Source organism: Haliotis rufescens, unplaced genomic scaffold (genome assembly GCF_023055435.1).
Source record: "Haliotis rufescens isolate VD_foot unplaced genomic scaffold, xgHalRufe1.0.p SCAF_26, whole genome shotgun sequence".
Taxonomy (NCBI): Eukaryota; Metazoa; Mollusca; class Gastropoda; order Lepetellida; family Haliotidae; genus Haliotis; species Haliotis rufescens.
This window is the reverse complement of record NW_025963957.1, coordinates 3,694,850-3,710,226: the sequence shown is the minus strand read 5'-3', so window position 1 is coordinate 3,710,226 and position 15,377 is coordinate 3,694,850. Positions and strand designations below refer to the sequence as shown.

General features: G+C 43.1%; 1 protein-coding gene across 4 annotated transcripts in view; it reads right to left on the bottom strand.

Moving 5' to 3' along the window:
• LOC124115239 (cytochrome b5 reductase 4-like) overlaps positions 1 to 15,377 on the bottom strand; it is a 120,974-nt gene that overhangs the window by 30,540 nt on the left and 75,057 nt on the right. For all 4 annotated transcript variants that reach the window (XR_007222869.1, XR_007222870.1, XM_048402452.1 and 1 more), the window contains exons 4-5: positions 14,680 to 14,764; positions 105 to 155 (exon numbers count right to left, since the gene is read on the bottom strand). Coding sequence is in view for 2 of the 4 variants with exons in the window: in XM_048402452.1 (XP_048258409.1) it covers positions 105 to 155; positions 14,680 to 14,764 (136 nt within the window). In the remaining 2 variants the exon portion in view is untranslated. The remainder of the gene's footprint in view (positions 1 to 104; positions 156 to 14,679; positions 14,765 to 15,377) is intronic.

Sequence of the window (15,377 nt, the reverse complement as noted above, 5' to 3'; positions counted from 1 at the left end):
TTTCTAAAAGCATGTTAAGCTTAATATTCCATCTGAGTCTTCCCTCCAGACATAAATCCATCCAACAGCTGATACAAAGATGGGCTTGTGAAGAGCAAACTCACCATTAGGGCTGAGAGTGTTGGACCTGGTACTGCCCCGGGATGTTGCACTTCCTGAAACAATACAAACACTCTCAGTGGACATTTGTCTCCATGCATTTCCATTCTGAACATCCAACTGCATGTAAAGACCAACGTGTAGATACAGTTTTGTTTGTTAGTGTGTTAACACTGCACTCAGCAATATTCCAGCTTTATGACGGCCGTCTGCAAATAATCGATACTAGACGACCAGACAATCCAGTGATTGACATCATGAGCATCGATCCATGCAATTGAGATATGATGACATGCATCAACTAAGTCAGCGAGCCTGACCACCCGACCCCATTAGTCGCCTCTCAAGACAAGCATAGTCGCCTTTTACAGCAAGCTTAAGACCCATTTTACCCAGGATCTTCATAGGTGAGATTATTATACGAGCACGTGTGTCATACTGGTTTTACGAAATGAGTGTCAGAAATCTTGTATTTCCCTAGAGAGACGGAGTAATATATGCTCTAAAAAAGAAAAGAAACCCAAAGCCAGATTTGTGTGAGGTAGGAAAATACATTTATACGAGGAACCGTACAAGGTATTGAGCCAAAATACACTTGGTGATTGAAGAGAACACTTAGTGATTGTAGTTATCTCAGTTATCAGTACATAGGAAAAGTCCAAGGTGAAGGTCAGCTACCATCAATAATGCATATGTCCCCCGTTGGAATCGATAGCAGCCTGACATCTCCTGCCCATGGAAGAGACGAGTATGTGAATCACATCCTGGGGAAGGGTATTCCACTCGACCTGCAACGCAAAAGCCAACTGCTGCAACATCTGGAGTTGTGGTTGACGTTGGCGTAGACGTCTATCCAATTCAACCCATAGGTGCTCTATCGAGTTCAAATCCGGGGATCTGGAGGGCCAGGGGAGAACACCATTGTTGTTGTTGTGTAGAAAGGCTCTTGTGATCTGTGCTGTATGTGGCCGAGCATTGTCCTGCTGGAATACACCGTTGCCATTGGCTGCAATTGGGAGGACGTGTGGTAGAATTTCGTTGATGTATCATTGAGCCGTATGATTGCCCTGGATATGGACCAAACCTGTCAGGCCATGATGAGAGATAGCCGCCCACATCATAACGCTACCCCCACCAAACCTGTCCACTTCCTTACACAGTTTCTGGCATAACGTTCTCCCTGACGTCTGTAGACTCGTGCTCTTCCATCCCCCCGAAGGAAGAGATATCTTGATTCATCGCTGAACCAGACATCTCTCCATCGCACTTGAGGCCATACCCTGTGTTGACGACAGCAATGCAGTCGTCGTTGACGATGTTGTCGACTCAATATGATGCGTCAAACTGTCAGGTCAAGCATGGATACTGGGGGCCTCTCCTATCCCTGAATCCCCATGAGACAGCTGACTGTCAGGTCAAGCATGGATACTGGGGACCTCTCCTATCCCTGAATCCCCATGAGCCAGCTGACTGTCAGGTCAAGCAGTGATACTGGGGGCCTCTCCTATCCCTGAATCCCCATGAGACAGCTGACTGTCAGGTCAAGCATGGATACTGGGGGCCTCTCCTATCCCTGAATCCCCATGAGACAGCTGACTGTCAGGTCAAGCATGGATACTGGGGGCCTCTCCTATCCCTGAATCCCCATGAGACAGCTGACTGTCAGGTCAAGCATGGATACTGGGGGCCTCTCCTATCCCTGAATCCCCATGAGACAGCTGACTGTCAGGTCAAGCATGGATACTGGGGACCTCTCCTATCCCTGAATCCCCATGAGCCAGCTGACTGTCAGGTCAAGCAGTGATACTGGGGGCCTCTCCTATCCCTGAATCCCCATGAGACAGCTGACTGTCAGGTCAAGCATGGATACTGGGGACCTCTCCTATCCCTGAATCTCCATGAGACAGCTGACTGTCAGGTCAAGCATGAATACTGGGGATCTCTCCTATCCCTGAATCTCCATGAGACAGCTGACTGTCAGGTCAAGCATGGATACTGGGGATCTCTCCTATCCCTGAATCTCCATGAGACAGCTGACTGTCAGGTCGAGCATGAATACTGGGGGCCTCTCCTATCCCTGAATCCCCATGAGACAGCTGACTGTCAGGTCAAGCATGGATACTGGGGACCTCTCCTATCCCTGAATCCCCATGAGACAGCTGACTGTCAGGTCAAGCATGGATACTGGGGACCTCTCCTATCCCTGAATCTCCATGAGACAGCTGACTGTCAGGTCAAGCAGTGATACTGGGTACACCTTCTATCCCTGAATCCCCATGAGACAGCTGACTGTCAGGTCAAGCATGGATACTAGGGACCTCTCCTATCCCTGAATCTCCATGAGACAGCTGACTGTCAGGTCAAGCATGGATACTGGGGACCTCTCCTATCCCTGAATCTCCATGAGACAGCTGACTGTCAGGTCAAGCAGTGATACTGGGGGCCTCTCCTATCCCTGAATCTCCATGAGACAGCTGACTGTCAGGTCAAGCATGGATACTGGGGACCTCTCCTATCCCTGAATCTCCATGAGACAGCTGACTGTCAGGTCAAGCATGGATACTGGGTACACCTTCTATCCCTGAATCCCCATGAGACAGCTGACTGTCAGGTCAAGCATGGATACTGGGTACACCTTCTATCCCTGAATCCCCATGGATCCATCAAATCCGTCACACAGATGATACCAGAACACAAGTTACAGTGTCACTGCCAGACATTGGAAGAAGACACAGCTAACATGTCAACTGACAGGCTAGAATCAAGCCAATTTCAAATCATCGCAATCAGACACATTTCTCCATTACACTAAACAACATCTCACATGTTCTCCCAACATTTTCTAAATTAAATCATTCCTCTCGTCCTCTGTCTTTGCCACCCTATATGGAGGCAGAACACTCCGCGACCGATACATTTCCACAGTCAATGCCACATACAGTTTCAGTCTCTTCCTTTATGCTGCGATCACTCCACAGAGTTCTTTTTAATCTACAGATTCACATAAAATGTTTGCTGAGGCAGCAATTTCTCCTTGTGAACACTTCGGATTGCTATTAACCCCTCTGTGGAAGCACACAGGCTGCATAAGAGAAAAATATTGATTTGAGTTTACAGAATATAAAGACTTCTAAGGTGACCCATCTTCTCCACCCAGAAGGGGTTAACTGGGTCCACAGCCTGCAAGGGTTAAGCAATTCAGATATTCAACATGCCAATAAATAGTCAGGGTTATAATAGCTAGTTGCTTGGAGATATGGTCATGGGCATTAAATAATATCCTCAGTCTCCAGTTATTATGGTTTTCGTGCCATTACTATGATTAAAGGGTATTGATTGAAGCTGATGAATGACAGCTGACTGTCAGGTCAAGCATGGATACTGGGGTCCTCTCTTATCCCTGAATCCCCATGAGACAGCTGACTGTCAGGTCAAGCAGTGATACTGGGGACCTCTCCTATCCCTGAATCCCCATGAGACAGCTGACTGTCAGGTCAAGCATGGACACTGGGGACCTCTCCTATCCATGAATCTCCATGAGACAGCTGACTGTCAGGTCAAGCATGGATACTGGGTACACCTTCTATCCCTGAATCCCCATGAGACAGCTGACTGTCAGGTCAAGCATGGATACTGGGTACACCTTCTATCCCTGAATCCCCATGGATCCATCAAATCCGTCACACAGATGATACCAGAACACAAGTTACAGTGTCACTGCCAGACATTGGAAGAAGACACAGCTAACATGTCAACTGACAGGCTAGAATCAAGCCAATTTCAAATCATCGCAATCAGACACATTTCTCCATTACACTAAACAACATCTCACATGTTCTCCCAACATTTTCTAAATTAAATCATTCCTCTCGTCCTCTGTCTTTGCCACCCTATATGGAGGCAGAACACTCCGCGACCGATACATTTCCACAGTCAATGCCACATACAGTTTCAGTCTCTTCCTTTATGCTGCGATCACTCCACAGAGTTCTTTTTAATCTACAGATTCACATAAAATGTTTGCTGAGGCAGCAATTTCTCCTTGTGAACACTTCGGATTGCTATTAACCCCTCTGTGGAAGCACACAGGCTGCATAAGAGAAAAATATTGATTTGAGTTTACAGAATATAAAGACTTCTAAGGTGACCCATCTTCTCCACCCAGAAGGGGTTAACTGGGTCCACAGCCTGCAAGGGTTAAGCAATTCAGATATTCAACATGCCAATAAATAGTCAGGGTTATAATAGCTAGTTGCTTGGAGATATGGTCATGGGCATTAAATAATATCCTCAGTCTCCAGTTATTATGGTTTTCGTGCCATTACTATGATTAAAGGGTATTGATTGAAGCTGATGAATGACAGCTGACTGTCAGGTCAAGCATGGATACTGGGGTCCTCTCTTATCCCTGAATCCCCATGAGACAGCTGACTGTCAGGTCAAGCAGTGATACTGGGGACCTCTCCTATCCCTGAATCCCCATGAGACAGCTGACTGTCAGGTCAAGCATGGACACTGGGGACCTCTCCTATCCATGAATCTCCATGAGACAGCTGACTGTCAGGTCAAGCATGGATACTGGGGACCTCTCCTATCCCTGAATCTCCATGAGACAGCTGACTGTCAGGTCAAGCATGAATACTGGGGATCTCTCCTATCCCTGAATCTCCATGAGACAGCTGACTGTCAGGTCAAGCATGAATACTGGGGGCCTCTCCTATCCCTGAATCCCCATGAGACAGCTGACTGTCAGGTCAAGCATGGATACTGGGGACCTCTCCTATCCCTGAATCCCCATGAGACAGCTGACTGTCAGGTCAAGCATGGATACTGGGGACCTCTCCTATCCCTGAATCTCCATGAGACAGCTGACTGTCAGGTCAAGCATGGATACTGGGTACACCTTCTATCCCTGAATCCCCATGAGACAGCTGACTGTCAGGTCAAGCATGGATACTGGGTACACCTTCTATCCCTGAATCCCCATGGATCCATCAAATCCGTCACACAGATGATACCAGAACACCAGTTACAGTGTCACTGCCAGACATTGGAAGAAGACACAGCTAACATGTCAACTGACAGGCTAGAATCAAGCCAATATCAAATCATCGCAATCAGACACATTTCTCCATTACACTAAACAACATCTCACATGTTCTCCCAACATTTTCTAAATTAAATCATTCCTCTCGTCCTCTGTCTTTGCCACCCTATATGGAGGCAGAACACTCCGCGACCGATACATTTCCACAGTCAATGCCACATACAGTTTCAGTCTCTTCCTTTATGCTGCAATCACTCCACAGAGTTCTTTTTAATCTACAGATTCACATAAAATGTTTGCTGAGGCAGCAATTTCTCCTTGTGAACACTTCGGATTGCTATTAACCCCTCTGTGGAAGCACACAGGCTGCATAAGAGAAAAGTATTGATTTGAGTTTACAGAATATAAAGACTTCTAAGGTGACCCATCTTCTCCACCCAGAAGGGTTAACTGGGTCCACAGCCTGCAAGGGTTAAGCAATTCAGATATTCAACATGCCAATAAATAGTCAGGGTTATAATAGCTAGTTGCTTGGAGATATGGTCATGGGCATTAAATAATATCCTCAGTCTCCAGTTATTATGGTTTTCGTGCCATTACTATGATTAAAGGGTATTGATGGAAGCTGATGAATGACAGCTGACTGTCAGGTCAAGCATGGATACTGGGGTCCTCTCTTATCCCTGAATCCCCATGAGACAGCTGACTGTCAGGTCAAGCAGTGATACTGGGGACCTCTCCTATCCCTGAATCCCCATGAGACAGCTGACTGTCAGGTCAAGCATGGACACTGGGGACCTCTCCTATCCATGAATCTCCATGAGACAGCTGACTGTCAGGTCAAGCATGGATACTGGGGACCTCTCCTATCCCTGAATCTCCAGGAGAGTCTAATCTGACAGGTCAAGCATGTACACTGGGGCCTCTCCTATCCCTGAATCTCAAGGAGAGTCTAATCTGACAGGTCAAGCATGGATACTGGGGCCTCTTCTATCCCTGAATCCCCATGAGACAGCTGACTGTCAGGTCAAGCATGGATACTGGGGGCCTCTCCTATCCCTGAATCCCCATGAGACAGCTGACTGTCAGGTCAAGCATGGATACTGGGGCCTCTTCTATCCCTGAATCCCCATGAGACAGCTGACTGTCAGGTCAAGCATGGATACTGGGGCCTCTTCTATCCCTGAATCTCCATGAGACAGCTGACTGTCAGGTCAAGCATGGATACTGGGGGCCTCTCCTATCCCTGAATCCCCATGAGACAGCTGACTGTCAGGTCAAGCATGGATACTGGGGACCTCTCCTATCCCTGAATCCCCATGAGACAGCTGACTGACAGGTCAAGCATGTACACTGGGGCCTCTCCTATCCCTGAATCTCAAGGAGAGTCTAATCTGACAGGTCAAGCATGGATACTGGGGCCTCTTCTATCCCTGAATCTCCATGAGACAGCTGACTGTCAGGTCAAGCATGGATACTGGGGACCTCTCCTATCCCTGAATCTCCATGAGACAGCTGACTGTCAGGTCAAGCATGGATACTGGGGACCTCTCCTATCCCTGAATCCCCATGAGACAGCTGACTGTCAGGTCAAGCATGGATACTGGGGATCTCTCCTATCCCTGAATCTCCATGAGACAGCTGACTGTCAGGTCAAGCATGGATACTGGGGACCTCTCCTATCCCTGAATCTCCATGAGACAGCTGACTGTCAGGTCAAGCATGGATACTGGGGACCTCTCCTATCCTTGAATCCCCATGAGACAGCTGACTGTCAGGTCAAGCATGGATACTGGGGACCTCTCCTATCCCTGAATCCCCATGAGACAGCTGACTGTCAGGTCAAGCATGGATACTGGGTACACCTTCGATCCCTGAATCCCCATGGATCCATCAAATCCGTCACACAGATGATACCAGAACACCAGTTACAGTGTCACTGCCAGACATTGGAAGAAGACACAGCTAACATGTCAACTGACAGGCTAGAATCAAGCCAATTTCAAATCATCGCAATCAGACACATTTCTCCATTACACTAAACAACATCTCACATGTTCTCCCAACATTTTCTAAATTAAATCATTCCTCTCGTCCTCTGTCTTTGCCACCCTATATGGAGGCAGAACACTCCGCGACCGATACATCTCCACAGTCAATGCCACATACAGTTTCACAGTCTCTTCCTTTATGTTGCGATCACTCCACAGAGTTCATTTTAATCTACAGATTCACATAAAATGTTTGCTGAGGCAGCAATTTCTCCTTGCAAACACTTCGGATTGCTATTAACCCCTCTGTGGAAGCACACAGGCTGCATAAGAGAAAAGTATTGATTTGAGTTTACAGAATATAAAGACTTCTAAGGTGACCCATCTTCTCCACCCAGAAGGGGTTAACTGGGACCACAGCCTGCAAGGGTTAAGCAACTCAGATATTCAACATGCCAATAAATAATCGGGGTTATAATAGCTAGTTGCTTGGAGATATGGTCATGGGCATAAAATAATAGCCTTGTCTCCAGTTATTATGGTTTTCGTGCCTTTACTATGATTAAAGGGTATTGATGGAAGCTGATGAATGGCGGTAAACAAACAGTGTTTCAGAGGCTACTGACAAGGACTGGTTATTATGCAATACTAAAAGGCATTTAACATGTTCATTTGGATCTACCATCATGTTTTCAAAATGGGAACGAACAATTCCTTATCGTAACTGTCTGTAGGAGAGAGTAGTGTTGACTACAGTGGACAGCATTAAGGGTGCAATGACCATTACCCTATCGATTCATCTGAATGTCCACAATCTGATGTCAATACATCATGCCACACTATTGATGGACATAATGAAACAATATTGTTAATCAGTAAATTTTCTATGAGTTTTTTTCCAAATTACACATTGATTGACCGCCAATGGGACTCCAGGTGTGACTAGGTCCCGTGGTAACAGCCCGTGCTGGTTGTAAGAGGCAACCAAATGAATCGGGTGGTCAGACTCGGTGACTTGGTTGATTGCGTATTGTCCTACAGTCTGGATTGCTGCTAAGGCGATTCTTTTTTAGTTGCTTTACTATATTTTCTTTTGTTCTTACAATGTCGGTGGTAAAAAAAATAAAATTTAAAAATCTCAACTGCACTCATAAGCGCATGAATGTGGCCATTTTCCCACCTAAATATCAAACGGATATGCCATATCAAAGGGACGTAACTCTTATCTGTCTACAACACTTCAAACTCTGCTGGAAACGCTTCGCTATGTATTTGGTATTTCACATTTCACGAATCTTCTTTTGAACACAAACTAATCTGAGTGATAGTTCATGTAAACTTCTCACGATTGATCACATCACAATAATAATCCCTGGATTGTCTGTTCCAGACTTGATTGTTCACATGTAACTGGAAAAATTCTATGTGCAGCAGCAAATCCAGTGATTGATATTGTGAGCAACGTTCCACACTGTCGGGGCACCTTGACATGCCACATCCAGTCTCCCCTGTAATCTGAAGGTGGTTACAGAGAGGGTGAGTGTGTGGAGGACTTACCACGCTGGTGAAACCCATACGTACATATTCTCACAAACCAAGGATCATAAAAAGGGTCAATCTGCATTATGAAATATGAGATCATGACATGAGTGAATTCAGTCCTAGTTGTATTCCACTGCAATTCTGTCAATTATTGCAAATTCTGCTGTTAATTTTAGATTATTCTGCACAACATTATGTCAACTTTTAAGCCAAGTTTTCACAAATGAAATGACACAACAGTAAACCACATAAAAAACGACTATTTCATTTTCACAATTGTTTTTTAAAAATATTTTGTTACATGATCACTAATCGTACTCTTCCGAGTATGATCGATAACAATATTGCACACTTTGCAAAAATGTTTTCCTCCGTCCTCGTACATGCCGCTAGACACTTAGCACTAAATATTTCCTAGGTTGGCCTTTGGCAGACCTTTTTCGGAGAAACTTTTCCATGGCCATAATGGTTTATTGAAGTGAATTTGGCGATCACAGTTGAAACATACAAGCATGCACTTTCGGTTAGCAATAATACAAAAGTCAATTTCAATTTGAAATGAAATCAGGAAATTGATTTCATATAACCATTTCTCAAAACATAAAATATTTAAATTTTTCGTTTCCAGTTAACACAAACACTTTAAATAATTATTCATAATGATTTTATTATTACAAAGCACAATTCAAATAATGACTTTTTATTTCAGTAAACCTATTAAATTTTTACCTGATTAGAACCCACTTTCAAATCGCATGTTAAAATTCTGGCTTCTCAGATGGAATTTCTTTTATTCTCAGTTTTTGTTTGCAGTTTCACTCCAAAGACAGGAATATTATAGAGAGAGTGAGTGAGTATGGTTTTACGCAGCTTTTTGCAATATTCCAGCAATATCACGGCGTGAAACACCGGAAAATGGGCTTAACTCATTGTACCCATCATCTTCCTGAGGCAAGAGAGTTAACTGACTTTAAAAGTCCAGTTTCCACCCTTGCCAAACTAGGCTGGTATTCATGGGCTCGATCGTATGCTACCAGTGGTAATTACAAGTTATGTCCCTTCTAAACCTCTCCTAAGGACCAATGAGATTCCACCTCTCGTACCACTTGCATTTGCTTTAAACAAATTGGCTGTGCCCAGTCAAGACGATCTGATCAATAATCAAAGATCTATATTGTAATATAACAGGTCTTACATAGCGAAGTGCATCAAATCATGTGAGCATACTGATTAAAAACATGGTAAATATCTTTTGACAACGTGTTGGCAGTGCACATGCTTTGCAAATCCTGCAATCAACCGAAATATGCACAACAGTGTATGAAACGGATTTTGATTTCGTTGCGCAATTTTGATTGGACTATGCATAGACTCGTTAGTCCAGCCAAAATGTAACTCCATAATACCAGGCTAGTTCGGCAAGGGTGGAAACCTACCAGGACTTTTAAAGTGAGTTAACTCTCTTGCCTCGGGAAGATGTGTACCCATGTGGGGAGTCGAACACCCTAACCACTAGGCTACCCCACAGCCCCAGGAATATGACAGAAACATATCACAACAACCAGTAAATAATCTGGAGCAGGCAAACCAGTGATCTAAATAATAGAACAAGCAATGATCCAAGCCATTAGATAACCAGCAAGATCCTACATTTTAACCCAACCAAAACCTTTGTAGCCATGAGCCCGAACTTGGCCCTATGCATCATTTTAAGTCAATTTTAGTGTTACATTTACTAATATTTCTGAGCTTATTATATGGAACGTTTACTGGGCTCAGGCTTTGGACTAATGGCTGAAGTCATAGGCTGCAAACCCCTTTTACATCTTCCTTTTGGCTCTCCTGACAAGCATGGACTAGGAGGGCTATTCTGCCCTAGCAACCGCACAGGGTTAACATTGATTCCAAACAATCAGCGCCACTTCCTTCAGGATAGAAAACAAAATGAAGTTTTTCTTCAATTTGCTAACAAATGGGATAACAATAATTCTGACTACCTAACTCCATGGCTGCAATACTGAAGCACTGGGAGATATACTCCAGCTAGTTTATACCAGAGATTGGTCTGTCTGCCAAAATCAACTGTCTAAGACAGATAATTTCCTGATTCCACATGGCTCTCAATAGCAGTGTATTGGAAGCAGTGTCTCAAAATAAAAGCGTATCAGTTATGGAACGTGTTAAATGGATCGTGCAAGGGAATATTTTCATCAATAATCCCCAAGGATGGGAACAACGGCATGCTGCTCCAGATCGGCCAACACTTTGAAGCAGCAAGGATCTCTAGGGACCAATTCAAAAGTTGGACGTCCAATAAAAATCCTAATTCCTTAAGTTTCAGGTGGAAGGGGGAAATTTACATGCATGATTTGTATCTGAAAAATTAACTTTCCAGGGGATTTACGATTCAGGCCCATAAAAACGTCTCTAATTTTCATATTTATAGTCTGGAAATGAACGGCATGAGTAGAATTGGTATACCGAGATATGATACAATAACCCTATGTATTGAACTTCAGCGCTACAATTGGTCCCTAGCAACTGGCCATAAGACTAAACAGGCAACCAAATAGATTGGGTGGTACTTGAACGGCGTGGATCGTTGTTCACAGTATCAGTCACTGGATTGTCTAGTCCAGACCCATTTATTTACAGGCCGCCGTCATATACCTGGGATATTGCTGAGTGCGGCGCTCAACAACAAACTATATATATAATAACATAAAGGCGTGCGTGAGTGAGTGAGTGAGTGAGTGAGTGAGTGAGTGAGTGAGTGAGTGAGTGAGTGAGTGAGTGAGTGAGTGAGTGAGTGAGTGATTGTCTGTGTTATGGTGATGGAGGTCTAATGTTTCAAACCTTATAAAACCACAAGAAAATAAGTATATATTTCCACATCAGTCTTGAACTGGTCCCTTCACCTGTCATAAAGGGCTGCAGATTGCAAATGCAGTGTTAATTCAGCAACATTTACTCCCATTAAACTTTCCTCAGCATCTTCTATTAGCACGAACTGAACTGTAACAAAAAAACACCCCCCACTGAAAAATACAGGAGTCCCAATGCTACAAACATGTTCTTGGTCACATTTTTCCTTGTATTGGTTTATAGAAGGAATGGGCTCTGACTGATCTCAACTACTTGCGTCAATGATTCAATTTAGCTTGCTATCATTTTGATTTTGTAAAGGCTGACTGACCTACTTTCTGACCCAAGCCTGAGACAACCGACTGAGCAATAGCCAACCCCTGTCAATCACAGGTGATCTTGTCATTACATAAATATCTCAATCCCAATGCATTCCAAACACTCAGAAAGGAGGAGTAAACACCATGGCACCAAGCTCTCAAACTTGGCCATATGTCAAGAAAGTGAAGAGCCTTACTACACTCTCATGTATTTCAAGGAGAATACGACCTGAAAGTACAGCTATGTTTGTGGTACAGGCTGTAAGATTATTTATTCTTCAAGGATAAATGTGGCATTAAGATGAATGTCTGGAGAAAACAAACCAATACAAACATATCCTTATGAGGTTGGGTTATAATTGTCTGATGTCACGCAATATTCCAGCAACATCATGACGATTGTAGCCAAGTCAGGAATCAAACCAATGGCTTCGTTGTCATGAGTGTACACTTCAACCACTAGGCTACCCTACTGAGTGAGTGGATGGGCGAGCGAGTGTGTGAGTGAGTGAGTGAGTAAGTGAGTGAGTGAGTGAGTGAGTGAGTGAGTGAGTGAGTGAGTGAGTGAGTGAGTGTCACTTAGCTGAATAATGTTATTTATTCCATGCAAGACATTGATTTTCAAAAACAACCTAACACCCCTAAATCCATCATTTTCAAAACAAAAACCATTAACAAGGGCTCCAAGATAACTTCTGACACTGTGTCTGTACACAGACTTTACACAGCATCTGTTAGAATTATTTTCTACAGACTATTGAATGCAAGAAAGAAATTAGTACAAGTGAGTGAGTGAGTGAGTGAGTGAGTGAGTGAGTGAGTGAGTGAGTGAGTGAGTGAGTGAGTGAGTGAGTGAGTGAGTGAGTGAGTGAGTGACATTTTTATCACAGTGGGGAACACCGGAAATGGGCTTCTCACATTGCCCTCGTATGGGAATCAAACCCAGACCTTAGGCATGAATAGCGAACATCACTGTGTCACCTATCTCTCCATCTGCCACTAGTCCGAAGCCTAAGTCTAGTAAAATTCTGTTTGGTCTAATGAGCTCAGCTAATGCATTTCCATATGATAACACTAAAATGTACTAAAAATGATGCCAAGATCCACATTTGGGGTCGTAGACAGAAAATGTCTCTGGCATGGGATGTACTTAACTGTTCATTAATACACGGAACACTTCCTTGATGACCCACACAATACATGTATTTACAATCCAAGTTGCCATCTTTATTGAGATAGGAATACACACCCGATATCTCAAACATCTACTTATGACGTATCATTTTCTACTTCAACTTCGATTTGTGCCAAGTATTGATGGATGCTGGGGGAAACCAAGACCTAGTTTACTTCACCTCTTCTTGAGCTTTCAACAAACTCTTTTGATTACTTTACCTTATCATTTCTAAATAAATACAATGAAATTGCATCACAATGCTTTGTAGACCTTTTGACATAACTGAAATGACATCATTAGTCTCCCTGAAACTGAAGCTCGTTACCTGTACTTTAACACTTAAGGCACAGGTTACTATTGTTTACAAATTGAAAAAGTTAGAAGAATGAGTTTGGACGATGAATAGAGTGTCACTCAGGGTTTTTTAACAGCAAATACATCAACAGTCATCTATAAACGTTTATAAGTCTTCGGCAAGCCTTAAAGTTTTAAACTGTTATTGACTCGTGTTAATCAAGAGAAGGGAAACATTACTCATGATGCGTGGTGATTGGTCCTTGATAAATAGTCATGGATATTGGCCTGACTTTCTTATTGCAGTTTATTGTAATTATGATTCATGTGATGTGACATGTAAAACAATATATTGCAAGCATTCTTTCATCTGTAATTTGTTAGAAACCTGAATTAAAATAACTCAAATCATTTGGTCTGGAATGGACCCATACATCGTACTTCTGCACATTTTTGAAAAGTTTGTAGTCATTTGCCATTTTGTTTGATGTTGCTATGGTAACAATGCCTTCGTAATAGACACATCATGTACAGGAAGCTGGTCATGAATAGTTTCGCTTCTTCAATCACAGGATTCAGTTGGTAATTTCTCAATTTCATTATTTCATTTCGACTTGTCACTCATGTAACCTTTACCAACATGATAAAATTCTGCATGATTTTGAAAAACGCAATATACCAATATCTACCAATTGCATTGTGATACGCATTCATTAGCATTTCAAATTGTGGTATACCGGCAATACAGTGCAGCTCTAATGACAAGCCCGGATTACTGGCGCCTCCTCCACTTCTCCTGTCCACTCTACAGTGATGGAGTTATGATGTTTGCTTAACCCAGCTAAAAGTGTACCATTGTCACCACGGTTTACCATGGAATACTATGGTATAACGATGGTATACCATGCTAAACCATGCTAAACCATGCTAAAACGTGGTCACCTACACATCTTCACATGGTACACTGAAGATTTTACATCGTCCACACTTCAGTGACAGGATTATGGAGGTTGCTTACACAATGTGACCCAAACACCCAGGTTCAATGGCCTACAAGAAAACGTAAAGCCATCAATTGTATAAAAAGCACTGGCTTACAGTCGAAGCACTAAGATCCCTTTGTGGAACGGACCCCAGAATTGAGCAAATCTGTCATAATTTCATAGGTGAAATATCTTTTCAAGCATCATACGATCATACTCACTTACAAACATATTGAATGCATATCTAAGGTCAGAGTATTTGACTGTACATCATCACAACCTTACCAGAATGGATATGGTACAGAATTGACAAGACCATCCACACAGATGTTGTTTCAAGTTACAGTTGATGCCCACTCACCTCGCCTTGATGTGGGTAGTTCCACTTTGACGCGTCCCACAAAACACTTCTCCAACATGGACTCTGCATTCACCCATTTATGCACCTGAAACAAACATATTTCTATTACAATTCTGTATTTGCTTCCTTATACTATCTGCTCGGACATGGAGTGAGTGAGTGAGTGAGTGAGCTTTGAACAATATTTCAGTAATATCGCAATGTGTCAATTTTGAAGGAGAAAAGTGATGCAGATCTTTCATGTAAACCAGGAGCCAAAAACATGTTGCTGAAAAATAAAGACAAAAATCAGAGCAAATCATGGATTCACTTGCAATAATTGGATCCTAGCATGTCTAAGGGACTTAACTCTGCACAGCTCATTGCAGTACCTCAGACAACTGGGCCACCTGTGACCTCTGGTTTAATGGTGGGGAACAGATAAAGGTAATTCTACCATGAATTTGGAATTTACTCGATTCTGATTGGTCAATCAGAGGCTATTTAATCACAATAAACCCCCACTGATTGAAACAGCTGATTTGACGGCCGCATCACCGCCTAAGCTAATATTCATAGAATAGTACTATTTTCAGTCATTGTCGGTAGGCATATTTAAATAATTATATCTACAATTACAGGTTACAAAATGCACAGATGCGGTTACTACAATATTCAAAGGATGTGTGGCAATACATTTCGTGCAGAAAAACACGACA